General features: G+C 39.3%; 1 protein-coding gene across 1 annotated transcript in view; it reads left to right on the top strand.

The window, feature by feature from the left end:
• The window catches only part of CFAP99 (cilia and flagella associated protein 99), a 59,222-nt gene that overhangs the window by 27,194 nt on the left and 13,962 nt on the right, over window positions 1-18,066 (top strand). Inside the window, exons 7-13 of the mRNA XM_065634512.1 lie at window positions 2,454-2,534; window positions 4,700-4,765; window positions 5,729-5,800; window positions 9,997-10,085; window positions 12,453-12,657; window positions 14,406-14,547; window positions 15,709-15,860. Coding sequence (XP_065490584.1) covers window positions 2,454-2,534; window positions 4,700-4,765; window positions 5,729-5,800; window positions 9,997-10,085; window positions 12,453-12,657; window positions 14,406-14,547; window positions 15,709-15,860 — 807 coding nt within the window. The remainder of the gene's footprint in view (window positions 1-2,453; window positions 2,535-4,699; window positions 4,766-5,728; window positions 5,801-9,996; window positions 10,086-12,452; window positions 12,658-14,405; window positions 14,548-15,708; window positions 15,861-18,066) is intronic.

Raw genomic sequence — 18,066 nt, 5'->3', positions numbered from 1 at the left:
GAGTGGAGTCACTTGATTGTTTAAAATAATTAAATGGGTGAATTCATTTGGCCAATACAGAGGATTTTGTTTGCAAATATACAGACCCAACAATATATTTAACTTTATGACCTTTTTATATATAAAACTAGAAGCTCTTAATACAATAGCATTGCATTAGATTGCCCTTGTCCATCTTACAACAGTAACTTTATTAAAATAGAAGAGCGATGACTACCAAAGTTCAAGTGATTATTCATTTTGTTCTTTCGTAAACTTCCTGTGGTAGCTACTCACTAAATAAACCCCTGGTAAAGGGACATCCAGAAAGCAGAAGGGATTCCTCCTGGAGAGGAAAAGCAAAGCTGGTGTTTCTTACCCATATGCCCCCCTTTTTCACATTAGGATTAAATAGGTACAGTTTGGCCTTTTTTGCTGGAATTTACAATTTACTTATAGTGACTTTTTCATCCTCTTCCGGCAACTGTATTGTCTACCTGTCTGTCTGATTGCTACTCATCAGCATGGTATCTGAGGGCTAAATTACAAGGCTAAGGTCATTTTTGAAACAGAGCCGATTGAAAAGTCTCCTCCTTAAATTACTTGGAATAAGCAGAGCAGTTTCTGAGGAGAGATTTTCAGCTTACCCTGGCAGATGAGCACAGTTTTGCAGGTAAAGCACATGGCTGGGAAGAAGAGTGAAATAAACTGATACCCTCTGCCTGTGCATGCTTTCGCAAATCCTCTGGGCTTTAATTTCTCCATCCATAAAAGCATAATAAAAAATATGAGGTACTGCTTGGAAATACTTGCAGTTCTACTTCACTTAAAAACCTCACAAAAATACCTGAGCAGTCTCACCAGTGTATTTAATTGCTAGCTGCTTCTGTGTGTGCATTTGTTTTGCCTGTAGATAACGACATTAAATAGCAAAGACAGTGGAAAGTACATCGGATTCATGAGGTTTTCAAAGCATAACTCTTTATGTAGTCTAATAAAGCTAGATGGGATCCCCGTGTTCTGTAAACTGCCATTCAGTACGATACAGATTATAGATTTTTCCCATTAATTCTTGAATTAATTCAGTAACTTCTAATTGAGTTAGAACATTTTTAGCAAGATAAATATTTAAGCAGATGTCCAGTAAACTGCTAGACTATCTCATGCACATAGGAAGGAGACATCCTGTCTTTTTTCAGAGTTTGCTTCTGGGCAAAATTTATTGCTCAAGCAAATATCAAGATCCTCCAGAAGTTTCAGCCAAACTCAAAACCATTCAGTCCCCAGTCTTCTGCTGCTCCAGGTGACAGCCAGCTGAGAAGTCTGTCCTGCTCTTTCTATCTGTAGTGCTTTCTGACATGTGAATGCTTTCCCAAATCTGTGACTCATGCTAGGAGAGCTCTCAGTCCTCTCCCTCCAAACATTTACCCTCCACTTCCAATGGCATTCCAGGCCTCCTCGCTCCCTACAACTACCTGAAAGGAGGTTGTAGCATGGAGAGTGTTGGTCTCTTCTCCCAAGTACCAAGTGATAGGACAAGAGGAAATGGCCTCAAGTTGTGCTAGAGGAGGTTTAGGTTGGATATTAGGAAAAAATTCTTCATGGAAAGGGTTGTCAGGCACTGGAACAGGCTGCCCAGGGAAGTGGTGGAGTCACCATCCCTGGAGGGGTTTAAAAGGCATTTAGACGAGGTTCTTAGGGACATGGTTTAGTGCTGGAGTTAGGTTATGGTTGGACTCGATGATCCTGAGGGTCTCTTCCAACCAAAATGATTCTATGACATCAGGACAGCCATAGCGGACCAGAGCAAAGGCCCATGTTGCCCAGTGGATGCTCTCCAGCAGTGGCCGAACACAGATGACTGAGAAGACTCCAGGGACAGGCCAAGCATAGCTGCTGCTTTCTCCAGCTGTCTTCTCTGTCTCCCACCATTTCAGCTCCAAGTCTTCCTCAGCTACAGTGAAGTTCCTGGGTATTTAATAAACTTGACAGGATTTCTCTTCCCTAAACTTCTTTGGAGTCTCTGTAGCTTGTTTCTACTACCACACACTGTGCCAAAGAGCTCCACAGCTTCACTTTATTCAGCTGCCCTATCTGGCTGTCAGTGCTGTGAAGTTTATGAGACACCAAAGAGAACTTTTCCCCTTCTGGCAACTTCGTTTTCCCCTTGGTAGGGTGTATAGGATTTATTATTTCTTTAGCCTTTCTTGTGATAGTTTCAGATTTTTTTTCTTTCTTTCCAGTCTTTTGTCCAGGGTTTATATTGCATTTGACAGGACTGAAAAGCTTGGGTAGTCCCAGCTAATTGGAACCTGTCCATGTCTTCTACACTGGCACTAATAGAAAAGAATCAATATTTAAAAAATAACTGCAGCTGTTCTATGGTAAAAGTGAAGGTGTTTTTTTCCTGTAAGAATGTGTCACTTGGAATGTTTTATACCCCATATTGTGGAGATTATTGCCTTTTAATACAGGTTCCTCCAAGCACCTACAAACCTCCAAAGGAAAAAAAGCAACTAGAGAAAATCAAAACAAAAAATCGCCGAAAAGCACAAGTAAGTTTATTATATTCTTGTTCTAGTCTTTTCTTTCTTCTAAACTGTTTCTTCTGTATTGTTCCATTTTCACAAGTCTTAGAACTTTATCTGAACCATATTTACTTTTGCACCTAATAGCTCCTGGCTCTTTCTCTAGAGTCATGAAGTTTTTATCCTCTGTTCTATCATCCTTTTTCCATCTTCCTTATTTTATTATGAATTGTCTGAGACAAGGTCCACCTTTTATTCACTGTACAAGTACTGTGTGAGAAATTATGCAAGTGGCCATGTAAGGCAGCAGAAACACAATTACTTCCTTCTCTTCACAAGCCTGAAATAGTTTGATGGCTCTTTTACTCCAACAGGACGTGTGGCTATGTAAGGTATTCACTTAATAATTTAGGCTTTAATATACAAAATATGCTGAATATTTTCGTTTGTTTTCTATAGTAACTGATAAATGACTACATGTCATCATCCACTGTTTTAAAATACCAGCAGATTCTGATTTTTTTTAATGAGGACTCCATACTCTTCAGCAGGCTGAGAGAGTGGGAAGTCATCACGGTTTGTAAGGAAGCAGAGCACACAGGCTGTGTGTTAAGAGAGCAGGAGAAGGGAAGGCCTGGAAAAATAAACACATCTAGTTATTTGATCCAAACTTTGATAATGAATCCTGTTCATTGAGTTAGCCCCTATCATAGTTAAAACAGATTGTTGTCGTCTTCTCCTTGGAAGAGAATTAATTAAATGTCAGTTTCCACTTTACTTTCTTCCTCCCCACACTGCAATCACCACACCCAATCGAATACCGGTATAAGCTCAATAAAAGGCATGCTATTTGACTCCTTTTTATCTCTACTCTCCACCACCATTCTGAAAATGCCTTACTCCAGCTTTCACCAGACACTACGAGTCCATTTATCACTGTTCTGGGCTCTCCTCATGTCCTTGTGAAAGGGGCATTGGATCCTGTTCCTAAACTATAGTAAGTGCCTATAGTAAGTGTGATAGATTCTAGGGGAATAATCTTTGCATTCCTTTTGCTGGCCCGTCACATTTCCTATGCTTGGTATTTCATTATAAAAGAAAACAACCTTGGCTTTTATCCTTTTACTGTTTCCATATTGTGGAGCAAGCACATGCCTGTTTGTCTGTGTGCTTATTTGTACGTACAAACTTCCTAGAAAATCTAGGGAGGAAAAGCAAGATACCACAGTACCTATATTTCAAAAATCAATGACAACTATAAAATCACTTAAACTACCAGCCACATTCTTCAGTGGAGAAAATGCATGAATACAAGGAACAAAGGAAAACCACCACAGAAATTATAGCTGCAATAACAGCAGTTTTTGTCGCTTCTGGAATGTTGTAAAAGGCATCCAAAGCATTCACAAAGGTCAGTTCCCTGGACTGTTTGCTAAACAAGCCGGAATGTTGGGTCCTAAAAGAAATATGCATTAAAAATGCCATGTGTTTCATAACATTTTTGCAGAAGCTCCAGCTGTCACTGTAAGTACCATGTCTGAGCTCCTGTAGGAAGGAGTGTGAACTCTGGAAGCCACACTCTAGACCGTTATGGGAGCATGATGTTCTGGATCACTGCTGGCCAGAAAGACATTAGAAAACCCAGTCTGTGTCTCACAGCTTTGATTAGAGATTACTGTTTACAACCAAAAGAAATATCCAAAAACTAGAAATGGGGCTGCCTTTACTTCCCCCTTTAAAATTACAGGTGGAATTACTGTTAGGGCTGTGCCTATTGATGCAGCCCTTGATGCTCTCATCCCCCGATCAGAATCTAATTTAACTCAAAACCGAAGCCATTGTTTGTTAGCTATGTGGAAACAGATATTACCCACAGTACTGATGTCCATAGATAATTATGAGGCTTTTAAGTCAAATTCTGGATAAGGAACAAGTTTCATAATGGCAGACCTATCAAAGGCCCAATGCCCTATGCAAGGGATACAGCCAGGCAGAACTATGGAGAAAAGCAAGACTTGCCTACTTCAAGTCTTTAATCAGGAATGAAAACTCATATCAATACTAAGTCAAGCTTTCATTCATTGGAAACAAATTAATATACTGGTCTGGGCTGCAAGACTTTTTGAGACAGAAAATTCTTATTAGAGAATTTAAATGTATTGTATTTTTTAAGCTAATTGCTTTAATTTTAGGTTCTGCTCCTCAAAGCAACTGCTAACCAGTTCAAGTGTGCAACCATGAAGTCTGAAAAGGAAGAGGTATGCTACAAAATACTGCATTACCTAGAAATCCCCCAGTACGAAGATGAAAAATTACTGGAGTATTTAAAGATATCTCAAAGTATTTGAAAATTTTTATTTATTTGGGAATAGGAATTATGTGCTGTCATATGTAGCTGTTCTGTCATTTCACATCCTTGTTATTTTCAGATATAATACACTAACATTCGCCTCTTTGGATGCATAATGCACAACCCCTTTTTCTTATACTTCTGGTGCTGCTTTTTCTCCTAATTTTCAGTCAATAAGCCTTCCTATGATACCACTCCAACAAGACTCTAAACTGGCAATATTTCTCTAAACCCACATATTATTTTTCCATTAACTTCTATGCCACAGAGCAGCCAAGCTGAGGGGATATGTTCCCATTCATACAGAATTCTTGCTTTGGTTGATTCCCAGTTTACAACTATGTCACCAAATTACGTATGTAATATATTCATTTCAGCATCACATATGCATATTCTGTTCACTGTTTTCATCCCCATGGTACCAGACACTTTCACATCACTACCTGTAGCTAAGACCATAAAATGAAATTAATAAACATCTGTAGAATTCTACCACTATTTAATAATTTCATTAAGTGTGCTTTGACACCCTGTTTTGTTTTCCGAATGTCTATTTCAGTTAAGAGCTGAATATATTCATACATATAGGTAACATTTCATAGTCAAACAAAACATCACTGTTACTTTTCTAACATTATTTTTGTCAATAAGTTTTAGTCAATATTTGGACCTACCTTTTTATGATAATGTGAAATATTCTCACTAAGTTGGGTGTACATAGCAAGTTTTTGTGGATATAACAATTCCAAAATATGTCCCCTATGATTGTATTTGTCACTCTAGATGAATATTCAAGAGTCATTTTTGGTAAATATCAAATACTTTTGCTGAGTACTTCAAAATCTGTCTCCGAAATGAAATCTATTTTTAGTTTGAACTACAGGACACAGAGGACACTATGGAGCGTAAACCAGCAATCCAGGCTCAAAAGACCCAAAGCAAGGTGAGTAACCTTTAAGGTACTGTTGTCAGATGTACTTGAAAACTATGGAGTGAAAACACACCTATAAATTCTGTGGTGATGCAAACTCTGCTGGAATCCACATTTTTACTCCAAGTTCTGTGGGTAGGAGAATGGGATGGATTGTGTCTATGGCCCATTGTTTTTTTTATGTAAAATGGCAAGGAATAAGAATAGTTCACAGGGGAAAAAAAAAAAAAAAAAAAAAGAAAAATAATTGTGAACCCCTGGTTTACAAACTCAGCATAGGGACAGAAGAATCTTGTGTCTGTAAATCACTGTTTCAAAATGAGATCTTAAAGAATGCTGAGCAATCACTCCAGCTAATGACTGCCTGATACACAATATACGATCAGTCTGGATGTTTGTCTTGTTGCCTTCAAACACATACTGAGGTCATAAAATCCACTATACTGATTGCTTCTCTGCTAGGATTTCCAAGGGTCAGAGAATTGTAAACATGGAAAATGGGCTGTTCAGCCTTAATGGTGTAACACATGAAAGCTCACACTGCTATTTCTGCAGTAACTGTATGACAGACAATCTTCAGTCTTACATTGTTCAATCTGTCACCTTTCATTTGTTTCCAGTTCATATGCAGAATCATTTAATGTGGAAGCCATGCTTGTATTGCGACCCTAAATATCTTGTGAGCAAGTCTACCTACTCTTTAAAACTACGTATTTAGGTACAGCTCAATATACACCTTGGAAAGACTGATTCTCTGCTTGGGGAGCTGGGCATCTGGCAACTAATTGTAAAGCATATCTGGCATCACATACTGAAGTTATCTTTAATAACAGTGTCACCTATCACAGAATCCCAGAATGGTTGGGGTTGGAAGGGACCTCTGGAAATCATCTCGTCCAACTCACCTGCTGAAGCAGGTTCACCAGAGCAGATCACACAGGAATGTGTCCAGGAGGTTTTGAATGTCTCCAGAGGAGGAGACTCCACAACCTCTCTGGGCAGCCTATCCAGGGCTCTGGCACCTCAAAGTAAAGAAGTTTCTCCTCATATTCAGATGGAACCTTCTATGCTTCAGTCTGTGGCTGTTGCCCCCCATCCTATCATTGGGCACCACTGAAAGGAGTCTGGTCCCCGCCTCTTGACACCCACCCTTGAGATATTTATAAACATTGATGAGAAGCCCTCTCAGCTTCTCTTCTCCAGGCTGAACAGACCCAGCTCTCGCAGTCTCTCCTCATAAGAAAGGTTCTCCAGACCCCTCATCATCTTCGTAGCTCTCCGCTGGACTCCCTCAAGTAATTTTTTGTCCTTCTTAAATTGGGGAGCCCAAAGCTGGACGCAGTACTGCACATGTGGCCTCACCAGGGCAGAGTAGAAGTGCAGGACAACCTCCCTGACCTGCTGGTCACACTCTTTTTAATGCACCCCAGGTACCATTGGCCTTCTTGACCACAGGGGCACGTTGTTGACTCATGGTCAACCTGTTGTTGACCAGAACTCTCAAGTCCTTCTCTGCAATGCTGCTTTCCAGCAGGTCCACCCCTAACCTGTACTGGTGCCTGGGGTTGTTCCTCCCCAAGCGCAGGACCCTACACTTGCCCTTGTTAAACTTCATTTGGTTCTTCCCTGCCCCTATGCAGTCTGCTTGCTTACAGTCCAGAAGCATGAAATTACAGGAAAGTAGTAATATCCCAGTTCCTTCTGCACTCAAAAGAGAGGGAAATTACCAAAATGGGAAACATTTACATAGTTCACCCAAACAGGCAGGACCTGTAATTATGTGGGTTTAGTTCAACACTATGTATATTCTGCTTCCTTTTCTGATAATTTAAAATACTGAAACTTTAGTGCAGACTAATGACAGCCAAACCATCCGCCTAAACTGCATAAAGAAAAATATGGATCTGGACTCTTATGGCATCGATCAGAGCCACTTCTAACACCAGCTAGTGTCTGCTCTAGGAGCACAATCAGTTTTATCTCGCCTAAACACATTTGCTTTAAAGGTTGGTTAGGTGATATTCAAGATCCTGCTGTAACATTCAAGCCGTGATAGGCATATTGTTATTGACTTCTAAAATACTTTCTATTGCATTTACCTTCCTGCCTGCACAACTCTGTGAGTAGACAAATCCTAAGAGAAAGGTTTATCCAAGATGTACAAATAAAGTTATAATCTGTCCTCAAATTAATGAAATTATATAATGTTTTACCCAACTAGTATTTTCCCTTCCTCTTTTTAGAACACCTACAGTATAGTAAACACATTTTTCATTTCAGACACATTATGTGCAGCAGCAATTATTTCTCATTGCTGTTACGAAATGTCTATTCATCCTTTTCACTAGTACAAATGCATCATCACCGTCTCAATCTGCCTCTTGCTCATACCAGGATTTGCTCTTTACATATTTATTGGTTTTGGTGAGCCATTGTGTGTTCATTAGGTGGAAACAGTGAATACATTTTTTTCCACAAGAATTACAATGTTCTGTGATTTTCCTGATTGCTTCCATTTTCTCATCTTGATAAAAGGGAAGATATGACAGGAAGAGAATGAGTACAATTCAAAACTTCCCTGACACCACATGACAGAGAGGAATCTATTCAATTATTTTACTTATACCTGTCTGCATATGTCTTGGGAGTCCTAGTTCTTTTGACTATATGAACTTCAGTCATATTTCTGTTCAATAAATTGAGAAACTTAAGTTAAAGGTATTTCCATAATCATTATTAGTTTAGTTTTCTATCCAAATTACAGTTAGTAAATACAGAACATGAAATCGGTATACACAGGTAATTGCCAAAAAGATGAATATTTCTATATGTGTCAGAGAAAATGTCAACCCTAAGCCAGCATAATGTGTAAAATACAGGCTGGAAAGGGATTGTTCATGTAATGCAAAAGTCTTCCAGGAGGGTCGAGAAGCAGACCAAAAGGAAGGAAAGACCTCATTAGGCATTAAGAAGAGTAACTATAGTGAGTCAAACAAAAGAAATAAAATATAATACATTGTTTTGCTTCTTCTCCTAAATTCTTCAAGTTATCATCATTTTGTCATGAAACAGACAGGTAATTAATTTTTCTCCATTAAAATGTGCCATCTGTGTGGAAAACATGGTAATCCTACTTTGTGAATTTCTAGGTGATAACATGTGTTTGTTATCCTAAACCTGCCTAATTAATATCAATTGTAAAACATCCCTTTTTCCAGTGAGCTTTTGTATTTCAGGAGACTGCAGTACATATTTGCGCATACAATATTTGCAGTCTCTAGCTTCAGTGATTCTGGGCATCCGTTTCTCAGCCACTCATTAAGCTGCTAATTTGGAATTTAAACTCGTATTTGGATTCTGAACACAGAACTTGTCTGGATTTAGGTCAATGTGTCATGACTGAGCTTTGTTTTCTGCAGGAATGATCCCAGTTCTTATCCCACCAGCACTGCTTTGCCTCGGTTCAGTTCAGGTCTATTATATGTGTCTGCAAAGGTGATATATTTTTTCTGAATAGCCTGCTTGTGCAGCCAACATTTTTAACTGGCAAAGAGGTTGTTTTCTTCCTCCCTCAGCATTAGAGGTTTTCTGGGAGTTAGTCCCAAGGCAATGACAGTTTGAAGAACTGCAAAGCAGCCATAGGATGAAGTCCAAGTTACACCATGAAGACTCAAAGTCACTGAAAACTGTGCTTCCTTCTACTGTCTAGAAAATGGACATGGCAACTGGTGATGCCAGTTGTCTTAGAACGACTTTGAAGTTATAATAGTGATTATTTGTGAAACACTTCGAAAGCTTCCTATGAAATATACTGCTTATGTTGCACTTTAATGGTTTTGGCTAACTGACTGTCTTTCAGAGAAGCAGTTTGTTTTCTTTGTCCAAAGCAGATGGAATCCCTGCACACTATGTATATGAGCACTGAAAAAAATGAAAGGAAGTGAGAACATTCTATGGGATTTGACATGGTCCAAGAGTGATTACGAATTTATAATCCACTTGGGGGACTTTGCTGATTTCTTAAGCAGCTTGAGTGGTTTATGAACAGCATGCAATTTCATTGTGAATGTCAGATTAATGCTAGATGAATGCTTTAAGCAAAATTTATACTGTCTTAGATCGATTTATTTAACCCATTGAAATGTTTTTATACTCTGTTTTATGGTTTACATTACTAACGATAGTATATACATTCCCCTTCCTGACAGATCGACAATATACCTATTAAATTAAATGCTGCGGCTATTTTAAGAGAGGGTGCCCTCTATCAGCGGAAAATGGAACAGGAGCTCAAGAGGTAACAACCACACTTGCTTCTCAGATTACTTTTCATGTCCCTAGGCATAGAATAATTAACCGCATTAAAAATGATTAAGTAAACTCCAGGTAAACTAAAATACTGGATCTGTTGTAAGGCATTAGGAAGCTATTCTATAAATACAGTTGATAAATAAAGAGAAAAGTCGACTGAAATGAAAGTCTGCGTTAAAGTCATTGTTTTACTGCAGATGCTACACTGTGTGATTGTGTTCTGATTTCGCACTCTAGCCAGGGTCCACCTGCAAAGTCCAATAAAGATCACTTGTTATATTTATTCTGATTCTCCAGAATAAATAGTGACCCAAATACTCATCTATTTTTGTGTCCGTTATAAAAGATGCATGTATATTAAGCCAAATAATTTCATATACCTCCATTTTCTTCAATGGTTTGCGGTCAACTACATGCCAGATTTGATCCTTGAACTTGCTTATATGTGTATAAAAATACCTGTGCATTTCTATCACAGAAAGATACAGAGGTCTAAGAGCGTGCTGCTCCACATGGCAAGAGGAGCCCGGAGCCGAGGATGACCTCGAGGCACGTGGGGACAATGTCCTCACTGACAGCAGCACAGTTCCACAGTGCCCTGGCCAGGCAGTGACAGACAGCAGGGTCAGCCAGCGATCCAGCGATTGCCCGATGAGGCCGTAGTGACGAGTCAGGGCCAAGGTCAAGCCACGGAGCCAAATCAACAAGGCAGGGTCAACCAGGTACCGGGCTGGGTGCAGGCAGGCCTACAGCGGAGCTTAGCAAAGACAAAGGCTGTTAACATCAGCTTAAATGTGGCTCCCGTGAAGAAACTACACACACAACAGGACGGTCACAGCTCTTCCTCGCACAGCTCTTTTCACTCCAGCCCGATCCAATGTTATACTGCAACAGAGCTGTCTTTGAACACAAGCAACCGAATCCTAGGCACGGGTGGGGAGTAAGAGGTTGAAGGTCCCTCTGGTGCACTTAGGGCTCTAAGGAATTCCGATGTAAAGATTCCTCTGACACAAGGAATCCTTATTCAGCAGCACAGGTTTTCAGCTGGCATTAATTAGGGAGAGGGTGACTCCTGAATGGCCACTGCAGGTTGTATTCTATGACTAGAATTACAGAACATTTCACTAATAATTTTAACAAAGATAAAACCTATACCGTGTCATCTTGATTTAGTATTATTTCTAATCTGCCTGACTTAGCAGGCTAAGCACTTAATATTGTTAGGATATTAAGTCCCAGAATGACTACTTAAGGTTGGATTTGCTCTTTGGACCTAGCAAATTTTGGTATATGGATCGGGATTTTAGCAGTAAAATACTATGCATCACTCAAGTTCTGTTATCAGATATGTATGTATATTGAGGTTCTTTTATATTACATATAATAGTCTTCAGTCTATCTGTCAGAATTTTCTTCCACTCAGCAAAGGCATAGATTTTCCTCATAACTTAACACTATTTTATATTAATGAGTTTTAATCTTAAGCTGCATTTAATACACCACAGATGCATATATATAGATATATAGATATATAGACATATAGATATATATAAATATAGATATATAGATATATATAGATACGCATCTGTGGTGTATTAAATGTGTATATATATAAAAAATGTATATATAAAAATGTGTGTGTGTGTGTGTGTGTGTATATATATATATATATACACACATTGAGGAGCAGCAGTAAGGCGCAATTCACTGCATTTTTGTGTCTCTGCCCTAATTCTTGGCTCATTCAATCCTTTGCTGCAGAACTTTGACGGGCCTGCCCCAGGGCTTTGCTTTGCTTTACCCTCTCAGCACGAAAAATAAGAATGTGGTTTTGCTTAATAGCTGAATACTTCTTTGCCTCACGTCAGCAATATTATTTAATTGGCAAAATACAAACCAGAAATAGAATCAAGCAGACAATATTTTAGTTCTCAGTGTTAAAGTGGCCAAGAAGATTGCCAAAGACAAAAGTTACTTGTTCCTTCTACCTCCAAGCAAATCATCTGCTGAGAAAATGTGCATACCTTCAGCCTGATTCTTCTTGCGCCTTAAGAGAATCCGTATGTAGCTGAAGTTTGCCCTCTCTTGGGCCTTTGTTCTCCTGAAAGCTTTCAGGTCCTTGCCCTCATGCACCTTCTTCCAGCCTGGCTTTCTCAGGCTTTCCAAAAGGTAGGAACACCTCTTAGACTGGAATTAAAATGTATCTGTCAAATGACTTTGCAATGAGCACCGTTTTTCTCTGCAGAGATCAAATACCTTGTATCACAACAAACTACTAGAAATGTTTTACAAACCAAGGCAGGGCTGCAAGGCCAGATCTCTGGAATAATATACCCTTTCTTCTCTCTTGCAGAGTTGAAAACTTGCTACGAGGGGCTAGAGACCCATCTGAATTCTTGGAATGGCAAAAACAGATGCGTGGAAAAGATTTGGAAGAGCAGCTGGCTGAAATAGAGTGTAGGAGGCTTCAAGGGAAACTGAGTTATGAAGAGGCAGTTCTAGCCCATCAGAATGTAGTTCAAGAAAATAAGAAGAAAGCTGATCTCATGAGAGAAGAGGTAATATATACAGCATCGCTCAAATTTTGCTTACGCTCAATCAATGCAAAACATACCATAGGTGATACCTCCTATACAAAGGTGTAAAAGTCCTGTACAGTGTCTTTACTCACTGGAGTCTGCAAAAAATGGAAAAATAGTGCTATAACTTCCAGACACAGCAATGCTTATCCACTAAAGTACTTTTTACAAGACTGATAACACTTACAAAGCAAATTGAAAAAAAACAGAAGGCTAAAGCATTCTCTCCTATATTCATGTCATTATGCATATCGTTTTTGAACAGATACTGAGATACTAAACGCCATTTGCAATGAAATCACCAATATATGACTAATGTCATTATCTTGTTAAAATGAGAGACACAAATATGAAAGATTTTGTTTTCTTAAACAGATATAATTCAATTTACTTCATATTATCTGACATGCCTAAATCTCTCCTAGGGGGAAATTCAGGCAGATAACCCTCTTTGGATTTATATACATGGAAAATTGAATATTTACGCCAAGAAGTACTTTCACACAGTTTCTGATCTGGCAAATCACAGTTTCCCAAAAACTTTGTTAGATCTTTTCATTTTTGCCCAAACTCACATTACATTTTTCCAGTGCTTTTCCTATAAACTAAACAAGCAATAAAGAAACAACTAATGCTTTAGATTAAAAGATATAGAAGTTTTCTTGGTCACTATCACAGGCTTTTATTTTCTATTAGCCCAGTTTGCCGCTATGCCCTGTGGGCCAGCCAGTTCTTTTCTCTTGGCCACCTCTCTTAGATGTCTCTACAGTGCCTCAGCAACTTAGGATGGGACCACAAATGTACAAGATTTTCATAAAGGCCACCCTGCAAAAGGGAAAGTTACTTAATGAGCTCCTTCTCTGTCCTTTAAAGAAATCTTTCAGTCTTTTTTGACATTGAGTCTTCATGTCTGTTCAGACAGGCTGTAGCAAGAACCCTACTGTGTACAACTGAGCACAGTGTGATCGCTCACACTCATTCCAAATTTACTGTAATTATTATATTCACCTCACTTTCAGAGCATAAATGTTTTATTTGTTAACAGAAATGTCCCAATACGCATAGATTTGGGGATGTGCAAGTCAGACTTGCTCTAACCTGACCAGTTCGAGGCAGCTCCCTTCACTTGCCAACAGACAAAAGCAAGACACTTCATCCATATAAGTACTGAGCACCAATCCCCTATTCACCAACAGCTGTCATGCTCACCCTTCTCCTCTTTTAAAACTCTGGTCTTCCACCTAAAACAGAAAGTATGGTAAAGAATGCAGTCTGGGAAAATCCAGATTCCTGCTTCCTGTTCATTTCCGCCAACAAAGAAAGGAACGTGACAGCCCAAACTGGACTTCCTGTATGGTACAGAGCTACAACTGAGGCCCAGGAAGATCCTGCAGGCACACAGCCAGCTGTGCATTAGATTGGCACTCTTTTTCTTGGTCTCACAGCCAGAGCCAGAGATGGCTTTTTTTTGTCTGCTTTGAGAAACATGGGGATGGAATCCTGGAAAACAGCAGTGCAAATGTTATGGAGGGCTGTTGTGGGGAAATAAAACATAGAGAAGGGAGCTTAAATCTGGGTCTCCGTGTTGTCCCCAGCCAATGTCCTTTGCTACTTTTGTGGATGATGTAATACTTCGAATCCATTCGTCCTTGCGCTATTTCAATGATTTGAGGCATTCAGATCACCAGTTATCAGAAATTTTATTCACCTGTTTGTTTGGCATTTAGAAAGCAGAGCTGATGCACCAGTACGCAGAGAAACGTCTACAGGAACAGAAAGAAATGAGAGAGCTGGTGGAGCAGGTTGTGGAAGGACACAAGAACGCAAAGCAAGCAAAAATAAAGCTCCAGAAATACAAACAGCAGATAGGTATTTATATATTGCCAGAAAAATGAGAAATGATGACACATGTCCCCAAATTACTGTATCTTTACTTTCCTGGGCCAATTACAATTTTTACAGAAAGGAAAGGGAAGTTGAGGGAAAGATCCAGGCTATACGTTCCCACAAATGTATGAATATGAATTCCAGGAATAAGTTTGTAATGGGCAGATCAGAAATTCTAAGCTACTGGTCATTGGAATTACTCTTTGCTTAAAAGGGAGAAATACAGCACTATTGTTCTGCAACGTTTCCCTTCAATCTAAAAGTAGCATATGTGAATGACTGTACTTTTTGTCAAATCAAGTTAAGAAGCTCAAATTCTTGTGATTCATATCATTAAGAGAAGATTCGCCTAGCAACCACTGTGAAAGAATTGTGGCTCATTATTGTCTTCTCCAGAGAAGAAGACTGTAGCTAAGGAAAGAAAAGCCATCTCCTAGAAGGACAGTATCACAAGGGAGAAAGATGTAGCACCTCCCAGACAGACCAGTCATTAGGATGGAGGGAAATAACGTTACTCATCCTCCATTATTCTTGAAGAAAATTCTCCAGTTAATGCATTAGCTAATGAGGTCCATGGAGAAGGCTGCTCTGACTGGCATGGCTGGACAAATTCCGGTGCAACGCCATGCCAACAGGTACTGTATGCACAGGCTACCTGGAGTTGTGGATGATTTGGTGAGCAGACTTTTCTCTGCTTGTGTATCTCCATCCGTGTGTATCGGCTGAGGGGGGCAGAGGGCATTAGCCACTCTGAAATGAGATGGCAAAGCGTACCAGCTTTCCATGATTTCTATCATATATAAAGCTTGTAAAACTATGGATTTTTTTTGTTACTATTGCATATCCTTTTATTGAATAATGAAACAGTATGCACTAATTAGAATAGAAATTACAAAGCAGTAATTCGAAGTGTCTATGTATATATACAGTATGTTTATGTGTTGAATAGAATGATAGATGGTGGAGGTGGGAAGTACTCATTTGTTTCTCTTGTGATTCCTCCCACCAATGCCAGACGGTACCCTCAAGTACCTTTAGATCAGTATTAGTATCGTTATTCACAAATTCATATGAATTTTCCTCCAGATGGACTATGTGTTAAAATATGCAGCCAGCTCACAGAGATTAGTTCTTTTCTTTCAGTTCAGGAAGTTTGTGAAGAAAATCGAGAACTTCTTCGGCAAGCTTTAGAAGACGAGGAGGAGAAGCTTACGAAAAGATACGAACTAATTCAACAAATACGAGCTATTGCGTCTTTACCGAGCCTCAGACACAAGTTTGTTGATTTAACTGAGGTAAGCTCAAAAGGGAAAACTACTGGGTTTACATAAATGTATATTGTACATCTTTCACACATTCAGTGGAATTGGGTACTGCATGCAGATATGTCAGTCTGGATGCATGACGTTAAATACAAAGTGACTCCATGACACAACAGTTAGATCTGAACTGGAACTTTCACCAAGTTTATAAAATGAAAATTTTACCAGGAAGAATATTCTGATGGTAACCAAAATCTTAGTCCCCTTGAACTTTCAATTTTGCCAAAGGATCTGCGTTCCCAATATCTTTCACAAAGAGACCGACAAGTGATTACAACGTGTTCTATCCATCTTCACAAATTCACAGATTTGTGAGTCCTGGGTAAGAACCAAATGAACACAAAGTTTGGACTGATACACAGTTGTTCATATTGCAGTGGTGATTGCCATGGTAATTAGCAAAATTAATTTCCTGTGCTTTCACAACTGTCAACATTCAGGTGTATGAGATTGTCAAGAGAACCCAAAATCTGCTGAGCTGTTATGCACGTACTGTGCAAATGACTTTTTGTGTGTGGTTAAGTCTACAGTAAATGTATCCCAAACTTCTTGGACATACTGTTGATGTACAACAATTTATATGCCCGAGACTGGGCTTTGCAATGCCCACTTCTGCTGAATTTCCAGACTCAGGCAGCATCTGAAATCTATTACCTTACCACTGAATCAGAAGCAGAGTAGCTGAAACTACTCTTCCATTTTTCTTATGCATATTGAAAGAAGAATAGCACAGAATAATATAAAATGACCCTAGAAATTTAAATATAATTATTTGAGTTTTTTCTTTCTTTCTTTCAAGAGTATTCAAATGAAGATCACAAATTTTAAAAACATCCATGGTTAATCTACAGAAACAATACAGAAGGAGCAGGTCTTCCTTCCATGGGGCTGTTGGAACAGTCAGTACAATACTTTAGTTTTATCTCCTGCTCCTCTGAAGAGAACTGAGCCATTATTGATTCCAAAGCTACCCACTGTCTTTGCAGCTACCAGATAAATCCCCCATCTCATTTATCAGATTTTAGCATACATTTAATGTTAAAGTGTGAAATAAGTAAACAAGAATAAAATCAGATGTCCCATCCTCCTTTACTCTCTTCGGTTGCCTTTATGGTGGCTGCCATCACTTCTCCACTTCTTTTCCAGCCCAAGAAGGCAAATCTCTTGTTTCAAACCCAGACACACCCCACCCATTTGTGGAGAAATATCACTGAACCACAATGGAAAAAGCAGGGGAAAAAAGTGAAGAGTACAAAGAATTATTGCACACCACAGGCCCTGTAAACTGTCTGCATGGAAAAGCCAAAAGCTACTCCAATCTCCAGGTCTTTTACTGCTGCAGATAGAGTTGCAGATTGTGTCAACCCTGAGCAGAGCCCTTACCATGGTCCCACTGCTTATTTGTTACCCAGGTGATTCAGTCACAAGGTGCAGGCTGCAAACACATAACGGTATGATGTTGTCGGATGTGGAAATGTCATTACTTTTTCAATCACAACAACTTCTGTAAAATGGTGCAGGCTCTCATTCAGGAAAATGAAGGTGACTGGAATGTCAGTACTTTCTTTTTTTTGAACCTAGTTCATCTCATCGCCACTTACAGTGCCTGCTGACCTCACATAGAGCTTCCACTAAAATACTGTTTGTTTCGAAGTACAGAATATGGCTTTAAATACATTTTCCCATCTAGCTCATCTCAAAAGCCAAAGCAGAAAAACAGCAGGTTTCAAGCCGTATGTGAAAAATTCATTCAAAATTCAAGCTTATCCTACGCATTACAAAAGCGTAACTGCTGAAAATGGAGTGGCCATCCAGATCATATTGGAAGTACAAGAGAAGGGACCTGAATGATATGGATGCACTGTTAGATGGATGAGGAGTTGGCTGGGTGGCCACATCCAAAGGGTTACAGTCAATGGCTCAGTGTCCAAGTGGAAACCAGTAATGAGTGGTACTGGGACCAATACTATTTAATATCTTCCCTAATGGCATAGATAGTAGGATTAATTGCACCTTCATCAAGATTGCAGTTCACACCAAGCTGGGTGGTGCAATTGATACATTTGAGGAAAGGGACCTTGACGGGCTTGAGGAATGCGCCTATGTGAACCTCCTGAAGTTCAGCAAGGAAAGGTGCAAGTGCAAAGTCCTGCACCTGGGTTGGGGAAATGCTCAATAT

The sequence above is a fragment of the Caloenas nicobarica genome, chromosome 4, assembly GCF_036013445.1.
Source record: "Caloenas nicobarica isolate bCalNic1 chromosome 4, bCalNic1.hap1, whole genome shotgun sequence".
Classification (NCBI taxonomy): domain Eukaryota; kingdom Metazoa; phylum Chordata; class Aves; order Columbiformes; family Columbidae; genus Caloenas; species Caloenas nicobarica.
The sequence above is the reverse complement of the archived record's forward strand: the minus strand, read 5'-3'. Positions and strand labels throughout refer to the sequence as shown.